The sequence below is a fragment of the Dromiciops gliroides genome, chromosome 4 (assembly GCF_019393635.1).
Source record: "Dromiciops gliroides isolate mDroGli1 chromosome 4, mDroGli1.pri, whole genome shotgun sequence".
Taxonomy (NCBI): domain Eukaryota; kingdom Metazoa; phylum Chordata; class Mammalia; order Microbiotheria; family Microbiotheriidae; genus Dromiciops; species Dromiciops gliroides.
Genome location: NC_057864.1, coordinates 294,315,751 through 294,341,163, shown reverse-complemented (window position 1 = coordinate 294,341,163; position 25,413 = coordinate 294,315,751). Strand labels below are relative to the sequence as shown.

At 37.8% G+C, this 25,413-nt stretch overlaps 1 protein-coding gene across 1 annotated transcript; it reads left to right on the top strand.

Moving 5' to 3' along the window:
* Positions 1-2,425: 2,425 nt before the first annotated feature.
* LOC122725866 (60S ribosomal protein L34-like) lies at positions 2,426-2,830 on the top strand. Its single transcript, XM_043963215.1, has one exon. It carries the CDS (start codon positions 2,441-2,443, stop codon positions 2,792-2,794), a length of 354 nt encoding a protein of 117 aa, XP_043819150.1. The 5' UTR covers positions 2,426-2,440; the 3' UTR covers positions 2,795-2,830.
* Positions 2,831-25,413: the final 22,583 nt, after the last annotated feature.

Sequence of the window (25,413 nt, the reverse complement as noted above, 5' to 3'; positions counted from 1 at the left end):
GTCCTGAAAATTTGGCACTAAATATTTGATTTGCATAACTATTTTATGTACCTTAATCCCTGGGGTTGCATAAAATTTCTCAGGTGAAAAGGGGTTGCAAGTGGAAAAAGATTAAGAAGCTTCTATAATGGATACTTATACAATACTTTGATGAACCTGTGATCTCATTAGTGAGAAAATTCCCTGTATCAATAAAGAATGCTACCCATTTATGCCTTTTCATCCTGTTGTTTTTCTCTATTTCCTTTCATAAATCCATTGTAGAAGATCTACCCAGTGCATTAGAGGTCTCATTCAATTTCTTATTGTTTCAAGAATATTGGGACAACACTTTTGCTATCCGTTAACCCTTTAAAAAAAATGTGACTGGGGGCAGCTAGGTGGCGAAGTAGATAGAGCACTGGTCTTGGATTCAGGAGGACCTGAGTTCAAATACAGCCTCAGACACTTAACACTTATTAGCTGTGTGACCCTGGGCAAGTCACTTAACCCTCATTGCCCCGACAAATATAAAAAAAAATGTGACTTATCCATGTCTTTTTCCCAATTATACAAGTCTTTGATCATGTTTTTTATGTCACATCTTAAATACATATCATCATTGGTAGAATGTACAATAAATTTGAAGGACTATTTCATTGTTATTTTTGTACCTTACTATGTCACCATTGCTTGTTGATAGACTGATGGATAGATTGTGTACTTCAATTTAACATCCATCATATCTCCATTTTTTTCTGGTCACTTGAAATTTGATTTCTTCTGAGATTATGATATTCCATGATATGCAGCCCTATAGCATCATCAGGAGATTTTTTTTTTTAAGCAGTGTGGATTTTTACTTTCACAGGTGTGGGAAATTTCTTTACCAGTGCAAAACTGGTCTGTAACATATTGTCTTTAAAAATTGCTTGGAACACTAAGAAGTTAAATGCCTTTCCCAGGGTCACTCAGATCTGGGGATTTAAACACAGGTTTTCTACCTCTCAGGTGGGCTCTTTACCCACTACCCCTTGCTGGTGTTTTTAAAATAAAAGGATGGGGGCTTGGAAGTGGGAAGTAACATTGGATTACTATTACTAAAAAATCCAGTTTTCCAAATGCAATCCAGTTTGCCCTCTTCCTCCTATTCAATGCTAGTCCAGGCTCTTTATCCAAATGCAGTACTTGTCTAAGATGTATGTACCAATGTTCTACTTCAATGGATTCCTCCTCCAATTGCATGGTATACTCTGGGAAATAGACATTCTTTATCTACTTGGTTCTTCCTGTCTGGATTGCTAGACTAAGGTCTTATGAGTAGCTATAGATCTTCTTGAAGATACCCAGATCACAAATGTATAACAGGTCCCGAAGGGACTTCAGAGATAAAATCAAAAGACTGGATTAGGTAATCTCTGAGGTCCCCTCTAGCTCTAAAACATATGATCTGATAGGCAGAAGTTGGAAACAAGCAAATTTAGGGTTGACCAAAGGAAAAAGCTTCCCAACAATCACTGGTATCCAAAGGGAGAGTGGGCTGTGGGTTACCACCACAGAGGATGTTAAGCAAAGGCTGAATGGCCACCTACCAGTTATGTTGAGGAGGTAATAACCTTGTTTAGGCCCCTTCGGAACTGCTGAAGTCCCCAGATTCTGGTACTATTTGATTGGCAAGAATATGACATATATGAGGAAGAGGAAAAAGTAGGAAGATGAGGCTAACTAGGAAATTGGCATGGAAATTGTTCTTCCTGCATTCTTCTTCACACAAAAATGTGGATTTCAACAGCATAGCCAAAATCAAAGAAAGACTCAGGAGCTTCTTTATTTCAGAGAGAGAAAAAAAAACTACAGATGGACTACCAGCCCCGACTAATAATAAAAACTGGCATTTATATAGCACTTTAAGGTTCGTGAAGCACTTTTTAGTGTAACTTTTATTTTACTTGTTTTTTCAATTAACAAGAATTAATTTTGTCTCTCTCCCACCTCCTCCCCCTCCCGTTGGAAAAAAAAAAATCAAAACCCATGTAACAAATGTGTCTAGTTAAGTAAAACAACTTCCTGAATTGACCTTGTCTAAAAATGTATGTCTCATTCTACATCTTGAATTTTAGCAAGTTTCTCAGGGAAGTACCTTGACATTCTTCTGGAATCTTGATTGTTAACTACATTGATCAGAATCTTTAATTCTTTCAAAGTTGTCTCACAAGCACTATATATATTATGTATGTAATTGTATGTGTGTATATATATATATATATACATATACCATATATTATATGTAATATATTTATATTGTATGTGTATAAATTTTTTGTTTGTTTTTTGTTTTTTCTCATTTATTTAAAATGTTTATTCTCTATTATATTCTCATTTGAGCCTTATGATATCCCTGTAAAGTATATAATAAAATAGCTCTTCTCTCTTCTGGTAACGGACTCGACGGAAATTAACAATGGTTCAGCGTCTGACATATCACCATAGGTTGTCCTACAACACAGCTTCCAACAAGACTCGGCTGTCACGAACCCCAGGTAACAGAATTGTTTACCTTTATACTAAGAAAGTTGGAAAAGCACCAAAATCAACCTGTGGTGTATGCCCAGGAAGACTTCGAGGTTTTCGTGCAGTGAGACCTAAAGTTCTTATGAGGCTATCAAAGACCAAAAAGCATGTCAGCAGGGCTTATGGTGGCTCCATGTGTGCTAAATGTGTCCGTGACAGGATCAAGTGTGCTTTCCTGATTGAGGAGCAGAAAATTGTTGTGAAGGTGTTGAAGGCACAGCCACAGAGTCAAAAAAGTAAATAAAAAGGATTTGTTTTTTTGAATAATAAAGAAAAAAAATTATATAATAAAATAGGTAGTGCAAGCATTGACCCCATTTTATAGATGAGAAAAATTAGGCTGTCCATTGGTTATCTTTTGTTATGTAACCAGCCCATTGTGCTTTTTCCCCCCCAATTGTATGTTTTTCCAATGACATCCTATATACCACTTCTCCTGCACAATTTCTAAAGTATTCTAACTGCATATCACATTCTGGAAAATAAGTATTCTTTGACTTCTTGATCTTTTCAACATTAATAAATATCTCTTGAATTAATTAACTAATATACTATACAACTCACCCAACCTTTACCTCAAAATAAGGATAAAATCTCTACAATATCTTGTGGTTGTCTAAGAAGGCTTCTAGACTGCAGACTTATTTCAGAATGAATGATGAGCCAACAGTAAACAGTGTTCTCAGATAATCCTACAATAAATTCTGCTCAAGGAATCCTATTTAAGGAATAAATCATTCGGTTCTTATTCATGTAATGGTTATATAAGGGAATATGTTAGAAATGAGGACTTATGCAGTACATGATTACGGGCTCTTTTCTTATAGATGGAGAGGAGGAAAGGATGCTGAATTCTTTGCAGGTCTTTCTTTAGCTCGACAAAGTATGAAATAATTACTTTTTGCCCCGACCTCAAAGGTGCCAACTACTTAGAAAATTCAATAGCTAAATAAAACCTCACCATGAAAACTATTCAGGACCTTGGGGATAAGAAGATGTGAGGGGAAGGGGAATGGGGGAAGGGAAGGAAGGAAAGGAGAATGGTGCCCTGCACCTAAAACATAATATATGAAATGAAATGAAATGAAATGTGTGCTTAACACCTCATTTCTTTCCTACTGAATGTCTTGTGACTTTTTATACCGGGAGTTGCTTATGTGTGCATACATGTAAATAGCTTCATATAGTAACTGTTGTTATGAGGATTGATGATGTTTTTGGTGAAAAGGTCTGGAATTTTAATGAATTTAACCAAGCAATAATCTCCAAGACACTGATGATGAATATTGTCCATTGTAAATGTGAGCACAATACAACACAAAACCAATAAGGGACTTAGAATACTAAGATTAGGGGCAGCTAGGTGGCGCAGTGGACAAAGCACCGGCCCTAGATTTAGGAGGACCTGAGTTCAAATCCAGCCTCAGACACTTGACACTTACTAGCTGTGTGACCCTGGGCAAGTCACTTAACCCTCATTGCCCCACTAAAAAAAAAAAAAAATTTAGAATACTAAGAGTAAAAGATGTTATCAAGGAAATGCATGCCAGGAAAAGAGGGTAGGCTGTTGACATGGAAAAGGCAAGGATGTAGCAGTACAGCTTGAATGTTCTACCACTATAATGTCTGGAAAAAATCTAAAAGTACATGGGATGGGGCCCCTCTGGAAAATTTAAGGTAGAATATATAGACAAGGGTCACATAGAATGGGAAGACATGAATGCTTTGCAGTGTGCATTGTTGGAAAGAACATCCAAAACCATGAGATCACAGATCTGTTTGATTAGTTCGATATTATTTAAACAGTAATTGAGATATTAACAACTTCATTTCCTCACTTTGAAAAAGCTAGTTCTCAAGATGGAAAGAACGGGTACCATGGCTTACAGGTTTATAATGTCACACGATTCCTCTCAGGGCCTCAGTGCTGTTATTTGCAAAATCATCATGTTGGACTAGATGAGCTTTACAATCCCTTCCAACTCTAAATCTACAATCTTCATTTTGTTAGGATCTCTGATTTCATGCATGTGTGTACTGTAGGCCGGGTATGACTTAGGTCCAGTGGTTAAGGTTTGAGTTTGGAAGGAAATGAGCTACTTAAGGACCTTCTCACAGTTAGGAAGTTCATGATAGACTTCTTCATCGTAAACAGATGGTTAAAACATCTTTGAGAGGCAGCTAGGTAGCACAATGGATAAAGCCCCGCCGCTGGATTCAGGAGGACTTGAGTTCAAATCTGGTCTCAGACACTTTGACACTAGCTGTGATGTAGGAGGTGAAAAATGGGTTAACAGAAAAACCTAAGACCCAAGCTCTAATTCAGATATGAGCTCTAAGAGGGATTCAGACCCCAGTTAATGGATTTACAAGTCAGGATGCTAAGTTCACTTACCCACAGTAATCAGTACCTATAATGGGAACAGAGGGAGTTAGGCCATGAAGGCCTAAGACTGATACATAATGATACATTGACAGGGTATAGAAACTCAAACTAGGAATAAATGATAAATGAAGATGTTTTCAAACTAGTCACGGGAAACAGAGACATGAGTAGAAAAGACCCCAGATTCACCTTATGATGTGTAAACCCCCAAAACACACCTCCACAGAAAAAGGTACCCACCTCGGGAATTGGCTTAGGACCCCAGGAACTCCAAATAAGGATAAACCCTCCCCTGTACCTCTGTAAGGTGGAGATTATTATAATGAGGCTGATAATCAATTTATCCATACTGTAAATATAACTGTCTTTCCTTTCCTTATTGGAGAGATACCGTTACACTATTCTGGCTCTCTCCCTGTGGTCACACACAGTACTGCAATAAAACTTAGGAAACTGAGTCACTGAGTCTTGTAATTCTTTTGGGATGACTCACGATCAATTTGACCCCAAATTTTATCCCACATCAGCTGTGTGACCCTGGGCAAATCACTTAACCATCATTGCTCAGCAAAAACAAACAAACAAAAAAACATCTTTTAGCCTCAGTTCCTTATCTATACATATTTATGTTACCTACCTCACAGGGTTGCTGTAAAGGAAAATGCTTTGGGATCTATAAAGTCCTATGTAAAAGTGAAGTATTTTTGTTATTCAGTCATTTCAGTTGTGTCAAACTCTTCAGGACCCTATCTAGGGTTTTCTTGGCAAAGATACTGGAATGGTTTGCCATTTCCTCCTCCAGTTCATTTTACAGATGAGGAAACTGAGGCAAACAGGGTTAAGTGACTTGCCCAGGGTCACACAGCTAGCAAGTTTCTGATGCCAGATTTGAATTAAGGTCCTCCTGACTCCAGGGCCAGTGAGCTCTATCCACTGCACCACCTAGCTGGTCCTTAATAGATAAATGTATGATGGATGGACGGATAGATAGGTGGCTAAGCAGAGCATTTATGAAATACCATATGCCAGGTATTGCCTTGAACACTGGGGATATAATTAAAAGCAAGAAAGACAGCTCTGGTCTTTCAAGGAACTTACATTCTAATGGAGGGAAGATAACTACAAAAGGGAGCTAGAAGGGAAGGGGAAAGCTTATCAGCTGGTGGAGTAGAAATAGCCAGAAAGTGGCCCTGAGGCCTGGTTCCAGACAAGCTAAGGCAAAAGCACACTGGGGCAGCTAGGTGGCGCAGTGGATAAAGCACAGGCCCTGGATTCAGGAGTACCTGAGTTCAAATCTGACCTCAGACACTTAACACTTACTAGCTGTGTGACCCTGGGCAAGTCACTTAATCCCAATTGCCTCACTAAAAAAAAAAAAAAGCACACCTATCAAAACCCAGTTTCCTAGGGATAGAGTTAAGTTTCTGAAGGAAAAGAAGAAAAATATGGTCAGAGCATAAACAAGGTAGTATAGAGATGGGAAAAATATTGAGACAAAAGGTATAAAATTCTTTTAAATAATCTTTCCTTTCTCATCAGTACTGTTATCTCAAAATTGTTTGGCGTCAGGTCTTTTTTTTTTTTTTTATAATAATATATATATTTTTTAAGTGAGGCAATTGGGGTTAAGTGACTTGCCCAGGGTCACACAGCTAATAAGTGTCAAGTGTCTGAGGCCAGATTTGAACTCAGGTACTCCTGACTCCAGGGCCAGTGCTCTATCCACTGCGCCACCTAGCTGCCCCAGGTCTTTTTTTTTTTTAATGTCTTTTATTGATACTTTTTGCCTTTATGTAAGTCATATTGCACCCCACCTCTCTCCACATTGAATGGTTCCTTGTCCTCCCCCCTCAAATAAAAGGCAACTCAGCAAAAATACCAAATACAGAAACCTGCATTGAGACAATCTCCTAAGACTTGGCCTTTTCCAGGCCAAGAGATGATAGCTACTGGAGTACTGAGAGATTTCCTAAAAAAGTACAAAGCAGAAATAGACATGTGTCCCCACAGTGCAGGTCTGGTGGAAAGGGGATTGGTATATTTATTTTTGTGGAGGGAGTCCAAACCACAGGGAAGTATTATAACTTGGGGCAGGGAGGAGAGTACTGTGTAGGGGTTGGTGGGAAAGAGAAACTTATCAGAATGTCAAAAAGTGAAAGATTTATGGATTCCTAGGGTGTTTTACATTTATCTGTTTGAAGGCTCTCCTGAGTTCTTTGCATCTTCTTTGTCTTCTGTCACGTAATAGTGGTTATCTTATCTGATATGCAATTTATACCCTGAGCACTTGAGCTGGAGTTAAGGACCCTTTTTAACTCCTTTTATGGAGACATGAACTATAAACAAACTTTATTTTGAAAATTTTCTCTGGATTAATCTCCAGGGTGGAGCTATAATGAGCCAAAGAGAAAATAAATCCTTTGTTTAGGTCCCCAATATTAGACCTAATTGATGTGAGTCCAGAGGCTTTGACAGTCCCCAAGCACAGATTGTAATATTATTTGCAAAGTGCTTTAGAATTTTTTTTTGCTTTAGAATTATTTTCATCAATAATTATGAGCAATCTTGTAGCCTAATACTTTTATTACATATCTTAAGGTGCAGTGTAATAGAAAAAAATAGCATTAGATTTGGAATGAGGAGACCTGAGTTCAAATTCCTAGCTGTGACTTACACCCTTAAACAAGTCATTTTACTTCCCTGGGACTGTTTCCCCTTTTGCAAAATGAGGGGAGTGGGAGTTGAACTAGATCACTTCTAAGGTTCCTTCCAGCTCCCAAACTGGGATATTATGATCTTATGAAATAGCTATTGAGCCAAAGAAAGGTTAAATGACTTGCCCAATATCATGGAATATATTAAAATGTTTTTAGCACACGCATCCGTGCTAGACCATATACTTTTCAAAAAATTCAGTCATCAGCTATTTTTACCTGCCCTCTCCACCAATATCTGCTATTATTTAAGTATCCGGCACACACACACACACACACACACACACACACACACACACACACACAGCAACTTGTTCACACAACTTAAAAAAAAACAAAACAAAACAGGATCCTTCCCCATTTGGCTGCAAAGAAACCATTGTAGATAAAGGCTTTCAAGCAGGGAACCTGCTCAAACTTCAAAGACAATAGCAGTGTCTTCAGTTTGGGCTCTATTTTGATCCCTGTGGTTCTATTTGTTCAGCTGGGGGGGGGGGTGGGGACGGGGGGTGGGGGCAGATAGGTGTTGCAGTAGATAAAGCACCAGCTCTGGATTCAGAAGGATCTGAGTTCAAATCTGACCTCAGACACTTGACACTTACTAGCTGTGTGACCCTGGGCAAGTCACTTAACCCTCATTGACCCCACAAGACAAAACAAAAATAATAATATCAAAGAGCTGGGGTGGGTTAGCTGAGCCATGACTGCTACAAGGATGGATCTGCCTAACCTATTCAAAGAGTCTTTTTTAGGCCACTTCAACAAGTAGGATGACAACAGCTCGTTCTTCAAAGTTGGTGGAAGAAGCCCCCAAAAGTACTTTTGGAATTCTCAGGATGACTTCCAGGAACAATCTCCGTTGTATTCTGGTTAAGGTAATCTCACAGTTACCTATTCAGAGATCAGAGATCACTTAGCCCTAGATGCCTAATTTTTAGTTGCCATTGGTGACTTTTGGTGGAAAGGGACAAGTTTTCTTTGACAAATTGGGGATGTTTCCTCCTAAAATTTAAAATTCTAAGTGTGTTGGGCGAACAGCTTGTGAATAGATACAACAGATGGTACTGGAATGATGGGATGGAACAGAGAGACAATGGAAAAGATATTGTACTAAAAAAAGAGAAAGAAACCCAACCAGAAAGCATCATAAACATAGAAATTTTAATATCATAACAGTAGGATACCAGAATTTGAAAAGACTATAACCAACTGATCAGTTTATATTGCCTTTGGGTTTTGTTTTTGTTTTAAGAATTAACGTCTTGGGGCAGCTAGGTGGCGCAGTGGATAGAGCACCGACCCTGGAGTCAGGAGGACCTGAGTTCAAATCTGACCTCAGACACTTAACACTTACTAGCTGTGTGACCTTGGGCAAGTCACTTAACCCCGACTGCCTCACTAAAAAGAAAAAAAAAAGAATTAACGTCTTCAAATCCAACCTCAAGACACTTAACATTTACTTGCTGTGTGACCCTAGGCAAGTCATTTAACCCCAATTACCTCACAAAAACAAACAAAAAAGAATTAAGGTCTTTAAGATTGCTTGCTGTCCTGGAGGGGTTGGGGAGAAAAATTGGGAACTCAGAATCTTATAAAAATGAATGTTGAAAACTATCTTTACATGTAATTGGAAAAAAATAAAATACTATTAAGTGGAGGGGGGTAATATCCCTTCATAACTGATTAAACTCTGGTGTGCTGCCACTTCCAGATATAAAAATGAATGTAATCTTTATTGGAAATTTGCTTTCTCTGAATAGGAAAAGTTGAAGGGGAAAATTGAAATACAGGAAAGGCTAACACAGTGATTACAGTAAGTTTATTCTAATATCTGATCTGAAAAGAGTTGGTTAAATATGGTGCTCATGGGGGCAGCTAGGTGGCACAGTGGATAAAGCACTGGCCTTGGATTCAGGAGGACCTGAGTTCAAATCTGGCCTCAGACACTTGACTCTTAACTAGCTGTGTGACCTTGGTCAAGTCACTTAACCCTCACTGCCCCATCAAAAAACAAAAAACAAATACATATGGTGCTCACTACACTCTGTAACTTCTGCTCTTCCTGGTTTTAGGAGGGAGGGGAAATATAGAAGATGCCCCTTCCAGACTAAATTTATCATCTCTAAACTCATCACTTTAATGCTACCTCAATCCTTGACTGACATCTGCTTCAACTTCCTCTCCATTCTGATTGGTGAGCTAGAGGGTGATATACCAAATTCTGCTCAATGCCTTCTTTTATAATAAGAAGGAAGAAATTGTACTTTTCTTCAGCTCACTTCAGTTTGCCTTGGATACTTTTCTTCATTTCAACTCCACCGAACAAGATGGACCCTCTGGGTATCCCTTTATCTCCCATTTCACTTTCCTTGCATCCCTTTTGTGTTGTTTTCCCCTGTAAGCTCCCTGAAGGCAAGAACTGTCTTATTTATTCATTGTATCTCCTGCACTTAGCACAGGAAGACACTTACTGGATTGCAGAGGGTTCTAAGGCACCCACAGAAAAGGAATCTTGTTAGTGGTTAATGTCTAGAATAGACATAAGTTCAAATCTGGCCTCAGACACTTACTAGCTATTATGTGACCCTGGGCAAGTCACTTAACCCTGTTTGCCTCAATTCCTTGTCTGTAAAACGAGCAGGAGAAGGAAATGGCAAACCACTCTGGTGTCTTTACTAAGAAAACCCCAAATGGGGGTCATAAAGAATACAGAAGTGAAACAACGGAACAACAGACTAGATAAGCTTCTCTGTTATTTTTATGAATAAGAGAGGAAGGAAAGATAAGTTTTTCAAAAGGAAGCACAATTCCCCAGCTCTTAAGTACCCCTTAATGACATTGTCCATTTGACAGCTATTGTGGATGCATCACCTACTGAACACAGACTTTGGCAAGATTTTGCTTTTTGTCAGCTTGTTTTAAAGGGTGATCTCTAAAATCTCAAATAATCAACACCTGTTCAATGCCATGATCTCAAAGGAAATTTACACAAGAATATTAGCTAACATTTATAGAATACTTTAAGGTTTAAAAAGTGTTTTATACAATTTGGAATTATGCCCAAAGGGTGATAAAGCTGTGCATATCCTTTGACCCAGCAATACCACTTTTAGGTCTTTTTCCCAAAGAAATCATGAAAAGGGAAAAGGGACCCACATGTACAAAAATATTTATAGCTGCTCTTTATGTGGTGGCAAGGAATTGGAAGTTGAGGGGGTGCCCATCAACTGGGGAATGGCTGGACAAGTTGTGGTATATGAATACAATGGAATACTATACTATTGTGCTGTAAGAAATGATGAGCAGGAGGAGTTCAGAGAAACCTGGAGGGTCTTGTGTGAGCTGATAATGAGTGAGATGAGCAGAACCAGAAGAACATTGTACACAGTATCATCAACACTGAGTGTTGACCTACTGTGATGGACTATATTCTTCTCACCAATGCAATGGTACAGAAGAGTTCCAGGGAACTTGTGATAGAAGAGGATCTCCAAATCCAAGGAAAAAAAAAAAAGAACTGTGGAGTATAGATGCTGAATGAACCATACTATTTCTTTTGTTTTTGGTGCTGTTGTGTTTTTTTTCTATTTTGAGGTTTTGCATCATTGCTCTGATTTTTTTCTCTTATAACAGGACTAATGCAGAAATAGGATTAATGTTATTATGTGTGTATATATATGTATGTATAGATATATATGTCTATATGTATATGTATATGTATATGTATATGTATATAGATATATAGACATAACCTATATCAGATTACCTGCTGTCTAGGGGAGGGGGGAGGGAGGGAAGGGAGGGAGAAAAATCTGAAATTGTAAAGCTTGTATAAACAAAAGTTGAGAACTATCTTTACATGTAACGGAAAAAATAAAATACCTTATATGTAAAATTTAAAAAAAAATAAAAAGTGCTTTATATGCATACTCGGATGCCTACAACAACCCTATGAGGTAGATACCTATTATTATCATTTTACATATGAGGAAACAGTGGCTCAGGTTAAGAAAAGCCACGTGAAAGGCAACACACTTTTGAGGGCATCCAGGAATTAATTAATTAATTAATTCTTTCTTTCTTTCTTTCTTTTTGGCAGGACAATGAGGGTTAAGTGACTTGCCCAGGGTCACACAGCTAGTAAGTGTCAAGTGTCTGAGGCCGGATTTGAACTCAGGTCCTGCTGAATCCAGGGCCCATGCTTTATTCACTCCGCCACCTAGCTGCCCTCAGGAATTGATTCTTGAGGTATGTAAAGGATGGAAAGAATCCAAAGCCATGGCTAATATCTCACAATTTACTATTACCCTCACAAAAAGGCAAATAAGGGAATATAAAAAGCTATTGTTCCATATGCCTACTTTCTCATCTATATAAAATTTTAATGACAATAATCTACATGAAAGGTATAAATACAGTCCACTGGGAGGCATGCGGCTCACAACATTATCTAATGCCAAATTAGATTAAAATGTGATTGGGGGCACTGCTAGATGGCGCAGTGGATAGAGCACTGGCCCTGGAGTCAGGAGTACCTGAGTTCAAATCCGGCCTCAGACACTTAACACTAGCTGTATGACCCTGGGCAAGTCACTTAACCCCAATTGCCTCACTTAAAAAAAAAATGTGATTGGGAAGACAATTCCAAAAGACTTATGATGGAAAATGATCTCCACATCCAGAAAAAAACAAAACAAAACACTAGGGAGTCTAAATGCAGATCAAAGCATACTATTTTCACTTTATTTCTTTTTTTTGGGGGGGGGGGTGCAGGACAATGAGAGTTAAGTCACTTGCCCAGGATCACACAATTAGTGTCACTGTGTGAGGTCAGATTTGAACTCAGGTCTTCCTGAATCCAGGGCCAGTGCTTTATCCACTGCACCACCTAGCTGCCCCCCTACTTTATTTCTTTTTTTCTTTCTTGTGTTTTTCCCTTTTGTTCTGATTTTTCTTTCACAAAATGTTGTGTTAATGTTGAAATATATTTAACCTAAAAAAAAAAGAAATATATTTAACATGATCTTACATATATAACCTATATCAGATTGCTTGCTGTCTTGGGGAGTGGGGAGGGAAAGGAGGGAGGAAGAAAAATTTGGAACTCAAAATCTTACAAAAATGAATGTTGAAAATTATCTTTACATGTAATCGGGGGGAAAATAAAATACTATTAAGAGAAAAATGTGATTGGGAAATATTTAACAGAATAAATAAAAATATCATGGAACAAAAATAATGTTAATATGTGGGTTTCTAAGTCAATATGCATTCTGGAGGGATGCTATATAGTTTAGTTTTTATTTGAACTTAACAGCACAGATCTACACCAACACTGAGGGCATTCTTGAAAGGGATATTAAAAGGGAAGAGGTACCAATAAGTAATATAAAGTCTGCCAGTTCCTCTTATATCCCGAAGCAACTAGCCTTATCATATCACTTCCTAGTTTAGGAAGCTTTAATAGCTCCCTAAACTCCTAAGGGCAGCTAGGTGTCTAAATGGATAGAGTGACAGGCCAGAGTTCAAATCTAGCCTCAGACACTTACTAGTTGTGTGACCCTGGGCAAGTCACTTAAACCTGTTTGCCTCAGTTTCCTCATCTGTAAAATGGATTAGAGAAAGAAATGGCAAACCAGTCCAGTATCTTTGCCAAGAAAACCCCATGGGACTCAACAACAACAAAAACACTTCTAAGATAAAATACAACTTAAACTTAAATACTTAAACTTAAAGCCCTTCACAATCTGGCTCCAATTTACCTTTCCAGGCATCACTCCCCCTCAGGTACTCTACACTCCTACCCACTTGTAAATAAAATTCTACCTTCCACTCCAATGCCTGGAATGAGCTCCTCCCTCTTCCCCTACCCACCCCTTGCCCTCTTGGAATCTCCAGCCTTCTAGGCTCAGCTCAAAGGTCACCTCTTCCTGACCACCATCCCTCTTCCTGTTGTTTTTTATACATGTACACAAAACACTGCTCTGAAATTCCTTTGTATTATTCTACATGTATTTGTATATATTATTTTTCCCTAGTAGAATGTAAGCTCCTGGAAGGCAGGGACAGTTTTGTTTTTGTTCCCAGAGTTAAATGTTAAATGTAACACAGTGTCTGGCACATAGTACGTAGCAAATATTTATTTAGCTCTTTGAAATCAATCCAGTTGAGTCCATGCAATGAAAAATGAGTATCTTCAGCATGCTGAGTAAAACCCTTGTGTTAAACTTATTGAAAGAAATGGCTGTGAGTAGCATAAAATGAGTAGGCATCTATGAGTTACAATTTGCATCCCTGTTGGGAATATTCTTGACTGGGAGATGGCAGAATCATTGGAGTATTAGAGTTTACACATAGAGCATGCCCATAAAATAAGTGGATCTGAGCTAGTGAGTGAACAGATTTTTTTTCCATTTGTCAAAATTTGTGTTACTCTGTAAAGAAGGAATTACTGTATTGTAAAGAAAAATTATCACGAAAATAATGTCATTGCAAAGAACTGTGCACTCATTTTCTTATCCCTAAATGATAATTTAGAGGCTTTTCAAAAACACTTGGCAATACACTTGCAGATTCAAATTTGGAATGGAGAAATCTTTACAATGATTCTTTCTTTCTTTCTTTTTTGCAGCTATGGGAGCAATTTATTCCACATCATGCAGAAGCCACGACCCCCATTTCCAGAGGGCTTTACAGTGATTATTTCTTTTTTTTTTTTTAGTGAGGCAATTGGGGTTAAGTGACTTGCCCAGGGTCACACAGCTAGTAAGTGTTAAGTGTCTGAGGCCGGATTTAAACTCAGGTACTCCTGACTCCAGGGCCGGTGCTCTATCCACTATACCACCTAGCTGCCCCCAGTGATTATTTCTTAAAATGAGTTCAGGCCCAACCTCTGGTTCGCAAACTTTTACTTCTCATGTTATCTAAGGGGAACACTGACAATCTATGAATTTCAGCTAAAGAATTCAAATTCTATTCTTTTAAGTTACCCTCCTTTTGAAAAGTCATTGACAAATTAAAACAACTCTGAGGTACCACCTGACACCTATCAGATTGGCTAAAATGACAAAAAAGGAAAATAATAAATGTTGGAGAAGCTGTGGGAAAATTGGAACACTAATTCATTGTTGGTGGAGCTGTGAACTGATCCAACCATTCTGGAGAGCAATTTGGAATTATGCCCAAAGGGCGATAAAGCTGTGCATACCCTTTGACCCAGCAATACCACTTTTAGGTCTTTTTCCCAAAGAAATCATGGAAAGGGGAAAGGGACCCACATGTACAAAAATATTTATAGCTGCTCTTTATGTGGTGGCAAGGAATTGGAAGTTGAGGGGATGCCCATCAACTGGGGAATGGCTGGACAAGTTGTGATATATGAATACAATGGAATACTATTGTGCTGTAAGAAATGATGAGCAGGAGGAGTTCAGAGAAACCTGGAGGGTCTTATGTGAGCTGATGATGAGTGAGATGAGCAGAACCAGAAGAACATTGTACACAGTATCATCAACATTGAATGTTGATCTACTGTGATGGACTATATTCTTCTCACCAATGCAATGGTACAGAAGAAGATCTCCAAATCCAAGGGAAAAAAAAAAACTGTGGAGTGTAGATGCTGAATGAACCATACTATTTCTTTTGTTTTTGGTGCTGTTGGTTTTTTTTCTATTTTGAGGTTTTTCATCATTGCTCTGATTTTTTCTCTTATAACAGGACTAATGCAGAAATAGGATTAATGTTATTATGTGTATATATATATATATGTGTGTATAGATATATATCTATATATATAGATATAACCTATATCAGATTACCTGCTGTCTAGGGGAGGGGGGAGGGAGGGAGAAAAATCTGAAATTGTAAAGCTTGTAAAAACAAAAGTTGAAAACTATCTTTACATGTAATGAAAAAAATAAAATACCTTATATGTAAAAAAAAAAAGAAAAAAGAAAAGTCATTGACATAGATGGCAGAGGAAAGGCAGTGAGCTCCCGAACTCATGACATGATCACTCCAAAAAACATCCAAATAATGCCATAGGAAAATGCCCGGAGCAGCAAAACTCACAGAAGAATGTGCTGAAATCATCTTCTAACCAAGAACGGCTTGGAAGGTCAGAAGGAGGGAGCTGCTGTGCTGATACAGGAGTCGAGCCCAACCCCACAGTCAGCCTGACACAGATCCAGTCCCAAGAAGGCTTCACCAGAGAAGGAGACCCCCAGAGCCTCTGAATCAGCTGAAGCGCCAGTGTCGTCTGGAAAATAGGGTGGAAGGGAAACAGTTAACAATAGTAATCATGAAAAAGAGAAAAGGGGGAAAAAATTGTACAAAAAATATTTATAGCAACTCTTGGTGGAGGCTAAGAATTGAGAATCAAGGGAATGTCTGTTAATTGAGAGATGATGGAAAAAGCTGTGCTATATGATTATAGTGGAATGGTCTTGTGCTACAGGAAATGACAAACAGGATGATCCCAGAAAAACCTGGAGAGACTAATGAACATCGATGTATAGTGAAGTGAGTAGAGCTGGGAAGACATTGTGCATACTGTCACAGCAGTATTGTTCAATGGGCAATTGTGAATGACTTAACTACTCTCAGCAGTGCAATGATCCAAGACAATCCCAAGGAACTAATGAGGAAGCTTACTATGCACCCCTATAGAAAGAACTGATAAAAAAAAAAAAAACACTTGTAGATTGTACATATATAACTTGGTTGCAATCTTGTGGAGGGGGGAGGAAAGGGAGGGAGGGAGAAAAATTTGGAACTCTAAATCTTATGAAAATGAATGTTAAAAACGACCCTTACATGTGACTGGAAAATAAAATAAATATTTGTTGCTGAAAAGTCATTGACAAAGCAAAATACATTTCCTAAACATCTTTCCCTCTCTTCTCCAAATGTGATTAAGATATGAGGGTGATAAAGGCATTAAAAATAACAATTTTTTTTTTTGTGAAGCAATTGGGATTAAGTGACTTGCCCAGGGTCACAGAGCTATTAAGTGTTAAGTGTCTGAGGCAGGCCAGATTTGAACTCAGGTCCTCCTGAATCCAAGGCCAGTGCTCTATCCACTGTGCCACCTAGCTGCCCCCAAATAATTTTTTACAAGGATTTTTTATAATAGAAGATTTTGCTGCTTTTCAATGTGTAGCTATGTACAGGCAAAGTGCAAACTTTTAATACACTTCAAATATTCTGCAGGAATTGAGTCCATATAGCACCCCATGTGGCACATCTTTTGGAAACATCATTAGGCAGTTGGAAGGCCAACAGAACTTCCTGTTGCCATACTTTTAGGGGTTATATTTTTTTTTTCCGGTAAGGCAATTGGGATTAAGTGACTTGCCCAGGGTCACACAGCTAGTAAGTGTTAAGTGTCTGAGGCTGGATTTGAACTCAGGTACTCCTGACTCCAGGGCCGGTGCTCTATCCACTGTGCCACCTAGCTGCCCCTAGGGGTTATATTTTTATTTTCAAACATCAATCATCTAGGCATCTTTGTTATAACTGTCCCAATGACAAGGGGAAATATTCCTTCTCTCCATAAAATGAGGATATAGATCCACGTTCACAGTCCTAATGCTGACCACCACCCCCCTTCCCCAAAGGTAAGAAAGCTTCGATTTCATCCAGGTTATGCCATTATTTGTTCTGTAATTGGTTGCTTGATTTAAACTTGACAAGTACTAACAGGCAGTGAATGTACTGGTAGAATGGGAAAAGCTTGGGATTTGGAGTCAGAGAATTGGTTGGAATCCTAACTCAGCTAATTACCATGTATGGTAGCAAATCACTTAACCCCTCAGCTTCAATTTCCTCACCTGCAAAATTGGGATAGGAGAGGTTGAATTCGATGATCTCTTCCCTCCAAGCATATGAAATTGAAAGAAGAAAAAAAAAGAAATTGCAGGAATTGGGGATATTTAGCCTGAAGACATTAGGCAGATAGGTACAGAAGAGAGTGCTAGATTTAGAGTCACAGTTCAAATTCCTGCTCTGGCTTGGCTCAGTCACTTAACTTTTTTAGGCTTCAATTTCCTCAACTGAAAAATGATGGGGTTGGACTATGTGACCTGGAAGGTCCTTTCTAACTCTAAATCTATAATTATATGATAATTGTTTCAAGTATCTGAAGGACTACTGCATAAAAAGTTTAGACTGGTTCTGCTTGGTCCCAAGGGACAGAACTAGGAGCAATAGGTAGAAGCTTCAGAGAGTCAGTTAGAGGCTTGAAGAAATGGAAACCTTCCTAAAAAAGACAATTGTCCAAAGGTGATCATGCACACCTTAGAGAGGTAGTAGTACTCTGGAACACTTCAGTGACAGCTGGGTGGTTACTAGTTGGCTATGTTGTAGAGGGAATTCTTGTTCAGGTATGGGGTGGGTGGCTTTTGAGGTGTTTCTGATTCTAGGAAATCCTTTTTTTTTTTTGTCTCTTCATAAAAATGATTCTATGATGAGAATCCTTTATGTTTTACAGTTTAAAAGAGAATTCAGAGAGCCTGAGTACAGCAATATAGATTTTATGGATGAAGTGAGAATAGAAATTGAAGGATGGGTAGGTGGTTGGGTTGGTTTTTTTGTTGTTATTGTTTTGCTTTGTTTTGTTTTGTTTTTGCACAGGGCAGTGGGGGTAAAATGACTTGCCCAGGGTCACACAGCTAGTAAATATCAAGTGTCTGAGGCCTCAAAGACCTGGGAGGAAGAAGGTTCTATAGAAGATCTGGCTAGTGGACTATGACAAGCAATTGTAGTGAGGAGGCTTGGATCAGTTGAATTAATTAGAGATGCTCTCATGCTTATTCTTGTTGAATATCCTTCTCTTTAAAAAAAATTTTTTTTAACATTTTTATTTAAAGTAATGAGTTCTAAATTTTATTCCTCCTTTCCTTCTTCCTCTCCCTGCTCCTTGACACAGTAAGCAGATATAGGTTATACATGTACAATTATGTAGAATATTTCCATATTAGTCATTTTGTATAAGAAGACTTGAATAAAGGAAAAAAGTGAAAGAAAGAAAGTGAGAAATAACATGCTTCAGTCTGTATTCAATCTGGAGGCAGATAGTATGCTAGTATGCTTCATCATTAATCCTTTGGGATTTCTTAGATCATTGCATTGCTGAGAATAGCTAAGTCATTCACAATTCTTCATCAAACAATATTGCTATTACTATGTACAACATTCTCCTGGTTCTGTTCACTTCACTATGCATCAGTTCATATATGTCTTTCCGGGTTTTTCTGAAATCATCCTGCTTTGTCATTTTGTATAGCACAATAATATTCCATCACAATCATATACACCACAGCTTTTGTAGCCATTTTGCAATTGATGTGCATCCCTGTGATTTCCAGTTCTTAACCACCACAAAAAGAGCTGCTATAAATTGAATAATCTTTTATTGCTGTGGTTAAGTAAATCTTTTGTTAATCATTAAATGAAGTACAAGAGATTAATTTTGTTCCAATATTGAACCTATGCTACTGGAGAACTAGCCTGATTCTTTGAAATACTTTTTTATCTCTTCATAAACACCACCCTATAATAATATGTTTTATAACTTATTTTGGATTTTACAGTTTACAAAACAACTCAGAGGGTCTAAGGACTTCAGGGAAGACTTCTTAAATAAAGTGAGATTTCAGGTAGGCCTTGAAGCCTCTTACTGTATACAAAGCATTGTGCTAGATACTTGGTATTTTAGTTTATATATAAATAAGATAACATTGTTAGTAACTCTTGTGAAAAGGATAAATTACTTCTCCAAAGTCATCAAGGCAATATATATATCAACCAGAATTTGAACCCTGGTTCCCTGACTCCAAAGGCAATGGCTTTTCTTTATATATATATATATATATATATACTTCTCCCTTCAACCTCCCCAGGATAGACAAGATTTCAAAAAATGTGTATGGAAGTGGGACATATTCTAGGCATAGAGAAATGCATGAACAAAGACATTGGGAAGGAAGAAGAAGCAAGAGGCACATCCTGGAAATAGCCAGAAGTCCATTTTAGCTCCTGGAGAATAAGATCAATGAAAGGAAGTTGTGTAAAATAAGGTTAGAAAGGAACAATTTGAAGTTGTAAGGGACCTTAGAGACGATCAATTCCAAGCCCATCATTTAACCAAGGAGGAAAGTGATGTCCATAGAGACTAAATTGCCCACAATAACTCAAGATATAAGTAGCAGGGAGCAGCTAGGTGTTGAAGTGGATAAAGCACTGGCCCTGGATTCAGGGGGACCTGAGTTCAAATCAAGCCTCAGACGCTTGACACTTACTAGCTGTGTGACTCTAGGCAAGTCACTTAACCCTCACTGCCCTGACCAGAAAGAAAGAAAGAAAGAAAGAAAGGAAGGAAGGAAGGAAGGAAGGAAGGAAGGAAGGAAGGAAGAAAGAAAGAAAGAAAGAAAGAAAGAAAGAAAGAAAGAAAGAAAGAAAGAAAGAAAGAAAGAAAGAAAGAAAGAAAGGAAGAAAGAAAGGAAGAAAGGAAGAAAAGAAAAGAAATAAGTAGCAGATCTTTGATTTTAATTCAGTCCTTTTTTGACTAACAATCCAGTACTATACTAACTCTCCTACATAATGAGTTAGAGTCAGATTATGGAGGGTCCTAAATGTCAGACTAAGTGTCAAAGAATCATGGGGGGGGGGGCACGGGACAAGGGGCAGCTAGGGATAAAGTACCCACCCTGGATTCAGGAGGACCTGAGTTCAAATGTGACCTCAGACACTTGACACTTATTAGCTGTGTGACCCTGGGCAAGTCACTTGACCCTCACTGCCCTGCAAAAAACCAAATCCAAAACCAAAACAAGCAAACAAACAAACAAAAAGAATCATAGGCTAGGATTGGAAGGAACATGAGGGGGTTATCTAATCAACGCCCATATTTTACAGGTGAGGAAACTGAGCTGTAAGACAAAGGTTTCTATTTAGTGATATGTAAATTTCTTGGGGATTCACAATGATGATCCAAAGGATTCTTGTTAAAAAATTCTTTAATGACACCTTAAGTAGCAAATAATTGCTTGATTATGTTACAAATATGTGTATATATGCACATATAGTATTTTTTTCCTTTAATGACACATACATGTCTTAAGCAGCATATATTTGTTTCTGTAGTGATTTGAAATCATCATGATCATTTACACAATGCCTTTGGTGTTCACGCAGCAGTTGCATGAAACTTTGACCCTTCTCAGTAAGCCCAATGGCAATTTTTGCCATTTCTCAACCTGTCACCTTTGTTTTCAAATCACCAAAAAATTTGGCATTCAAGTTCAAACTGATTCTGCACACTTCACTAGAGTAGCTGTCTGCTTCTCCTCTGACAGCTTCTAATGTAGCTCTAATGGAGCTTGATCACATGATCAAGATATTAGGAACATTTACATTCTTACTTAGCAAGTATCAGAGTATTTCAAAGCAAAGATCACTGGGCATGTGTATTGCAAGCCATCTTGAAACCAGAGGACCATCACAAACACTCTGCAGAATCAAACTTTACATTGGTTTTCATTTCAATTTTAAGGCTATTTTCTAATTTAAACTCATCCTCCACTTAAATTGCTTTTCTTCTATTTGGTGAATTTTCCATAGAGTTTCTGTGAGAACATAGCCAAGGTGCCAGTGGTAGAAGAGGACTTCTAAAGAGATTCTTTTATTACAGAGGTTAGTTTGAATGTCAACATTGTTAGAAATAAAGCAATATATACTATTGCACTTTAAGCACATTTGTCATTGAATACAGTGTTTGTGGTTAGCTAGAAGAAAAACTAGAAAATGTTTCATATTGTAACTAGTTATTCATTTCCATTGATTGATTTAGATAACAAAAGTATTTTTTGGAAAATTAATTTCCAGCACTCAGCAAGAGAATATGTAAAATTCTACCATTTTCCACAGTGTTTGTGTGAATGGACATTTTCACATTATTCTTATGGTAAAGCAAAAAACAAATAAACTTGATGTAAACAAGATTAAGACTGTTTGAGGTTGAGCCACATACTGCAAACTTTTGTTCAAATAAAAAAGTACAGCATTGAAATTGAATTTATACACGATTATATTATGTTAGACATCTTCTAAGTTGTAACTTAACTTCTTTTTTTATTAATAAAGCATTTTTTCCCATCACATGTAAAGATAGTTCTCAACTTTTGTTTATACAAACTTTCCAATTTCAGATTTTTCTCCCTCCCTCCCCCCTCCCCTAGACAGCAGGTGTAACTTAACTTCTTTAAAAATGTTACTTTTCTTCAGCAAAGTGTATAACATAAAGAAATATAATATGAGATCTTACAGATACTAGTAAGCATATGAGGTCTTACTGGATTATTTATTTTAATTCTCATAGCATGCCCTATACACACACACACACATATGGCAGTGATATGTTGAGGGGGAATTGGAAATCCTGGGGGAGTGGAGCTTGGGAAGGGGTCAAAAAGACTACTTTTATATGATAATTTAAAGTACTAAAGACTTGGTCCAAGAAAGACTACTCTGCTTGGTTTCTAGGTAGGAGCAAAACCTGAGAATCTTAGGAAAACAACTGTGTGGAGGCTACCAAGTATAGTAGAAGCCTGTTGGGCTTTGGAGATTGCAAGGCAAAAGTTGAAATCTTGTCTCTGACACTTGTAGGAGCTATATAACCCTAAAAAAGTCACGTCATCTCTCTAAAGTTTCAGTTGTAAAATGAAGATACCTGCTAGAATTATGAGGATTGGATGTAAAAAATGTGTTTTGTAAAACTTAAAATGATTTATATGTCAGGTGTTATTGTTATTATTGAATCAGGAAGTGAAAGGACAAATGTGGAGAAGAAAAAACCAACAAGAACCAAAGCCTGGATTAGGTCTGCAGGTCAAGAAGGATACTGGGTACAGTATATACTGGAAAGAGGTCAAAACCTGTAAAAGCAGGCAGGGGTATACAGTAATACCTTTATGACTGATAATAGGGGGCACAGTAGAGTGCCAGGCCTAGAGTCAGGAGGACTCATCTTCCTGGTTCAAATATGGCCTCAGAAACTTAGTAGTTGTGTGATGCTGGGCAGGTCACTTTACTCTGTTTGCCTCAGTTTCCTCATCTGTAAAATGAACTGGAAAAGGTAATGGCAAACCATTCCAATATCTTTTCCAAGAAAACCCCAAATGGGGTCTCAAAGAGTGAGACATCACTGAACAATGACTGAACAACATCTCCAACCCTTGCACACAGTAGGCTACTTAATACATATAAATTTGAGATAAGAGAATGAAGGCTTCCAGGGAAGGAACCCCTAAGCATTGTGGTATACAGGGAAAGATTCTTGGACTGCAAAGTCCTAGATCTGAGACTATCATTTACTAGTTAGGAAACTGTCCAACAAGCTGACAAGTAATGCAGCTAGACTGGAGGTGACATCTAACATACTTCCTAGTTCTAATATATACTTTCTTAAAGATAAATATTGCAGCCCTAGAATTGTCAGCACTTAGATACTGGGTGATATTGTAATTGAGAGAGAAGGAAGAGTCAAAATTAACTGTGAGGTTTCAGAACTGGAGGATAAATTGAATCATGAATTCAACTTTGGACATATTCAGTTTGAGTCACTAATTGACATTCAGGTGGAAATAAATAATAGACAGAGATCTGGAACTAGAATGAAATGGTAAAACTGCAATTATAGATTTGCCATTCATTAAATGCTTTCTCTATGTAAAGCACTTGCTAGGCACTGGAGTAGACACAAAGTTTAGATAAAGGTCCCTGCTCTTATGGAGCTCACAGTCTGGTAAGAGAACAAGACACACATAAATATAAAAAGGGAACAGCTGAAGTCATGGAAGTGGATGAGATTACCAAGGCAATTTAGAACAGCTGTGTCAAAGTCATAGAGAAACTGGGCCAACAAACCATACTTATAAGGATCTCTGCAACACCATATGACTTAGAAAACTACATATTAACCACCTTACCTATGTTCTACTGTATTTTTATTTATTTGGTTAAATATTTCCCATTTTTTTTTAGTGAGGCAATTGGGGTTAAGTGACTTGCCCAGGGTCACACAGCTAGTAAGTGTTAAGTGTCTGAGGCCAAATTTGAACTCAGGTCCTCCTGACTCCAGGGCCGGTTGCTCTATCCACTGTGCCACCTAGCTACCCCCAATTATTTTTTACTCTGTTTCAGGCCACATTCTGGAGTGCTGTGTGGGTTACAGGCCTGCTGGTTAGGCATTCAACACCTCTGCAGTAGAAGAAAGGAGTCAAGGATAGAACTTTGGAGGATATTTAAGTTTAGAGGCAAAGAAAAAGAGGACCCATCAAAGGAAAAAGCAGGAGAATCAGGGTAGCACTATATTACTCATGACAAGAGAGGAAAGGTTTTTAAAGAAGGATAATGGTTAATTTGTCAAATGTTTTTGAGATGCCAAAAAAAATAAGGATTGAAGAAAAGGCCATTGGTTTTAACTATATCTGTTTATATTTTGGTGGATAGTTTTATAAATGTAGTGGGGACAAGAACTAGATTGTAAAGGGTTGAAGAATTAAAGTAGGTAATAAAGAAATAGTAACAGGAACTATAACCTACATTTGCTAGAATTCTGTCAATAGGAAAAAGAAAGAATATTCATAGGGCTTGCCAATAGGGAGAGGACTCTAGGATAAGTGTAGTTAGGATTTCCTATTTCCTGGGCATTTAATGACTAGTCCCAGGGAAAGCAGATCCCATGTACTGGTTTGGGGGATAAATGAAAGTTAACTTGAGCTGTGGTTGGTTACATAACCACTAATACCCACTTCCAACTCTGAAATTCTAGGGTCAAATTTTTTCAGGATATATCTTAAGAGACTTGAAGTAGAAAGGAAGGAGGCAATGGAGTATGAAAGCTATAGGCAAAAGAAAGGATGAGATCAAGGGCACAGACTTGAAAAACATTAGGTATTGATCATCTTTTCCTTTGAAAGAGAAGGAAAGATGAGGGCATAAGATTGAGGTTTAGAGAAGTGAGAAAGGTCTAGTAAGAGCCCCGTCCCAAAGTAGAATTTCCCTGGAAGTCTTCAAGACTGGATGAACATCTGCCAGGGATTTGTAGAGATGACTCCCACCAAGATATTGTTTAGATGTGATATATTTTTTTTTGTCTCTTCCAAATCTTATGGTTTTGTGAAATAAATGACATTTAATATAGGGAAGGTGTATCACAGAAAAGGAAAAGTAAAGAATTATTTTATATTAACTTAATTAAAACACTGGAACTACATCATTATTCTGGACTTGCCTTACAGACCTTTGGTCTTTATGTTATTGAGCTTATAGGGGCATAATTTGATATCCAAATCCAGCACTACAACTGATCAATTCCTATGCAAGATTAGGAAATTGTGCCCCTCCATCCTACTGACATCTTTTTGGGAAGAGAATGCAAATTTTACATATTTTTCAGGGCCCCTCAGCTTTCGGCCTCATTGCATCTCTCTTCATATCCATGCAACGAGGAACCTCTTGAGCTCTACTATTGTGTTCAAGAATACTCTTTTCTCCTAATGTCTTTGGTCATTTATTTTCAATTATCTTTCACCAAAGGATTATAGAATCCTTACATATAAATTATTGCAATGTGAATTTGAATTTCAGATCCAAAATATTCCTAGGATTAATAGGTTAGTATTTTAGGATACTCATTTCTATATTTAGACTTAGAATTTTATTTTACCAAATTACATGTAAAATACAAATTTTGACATC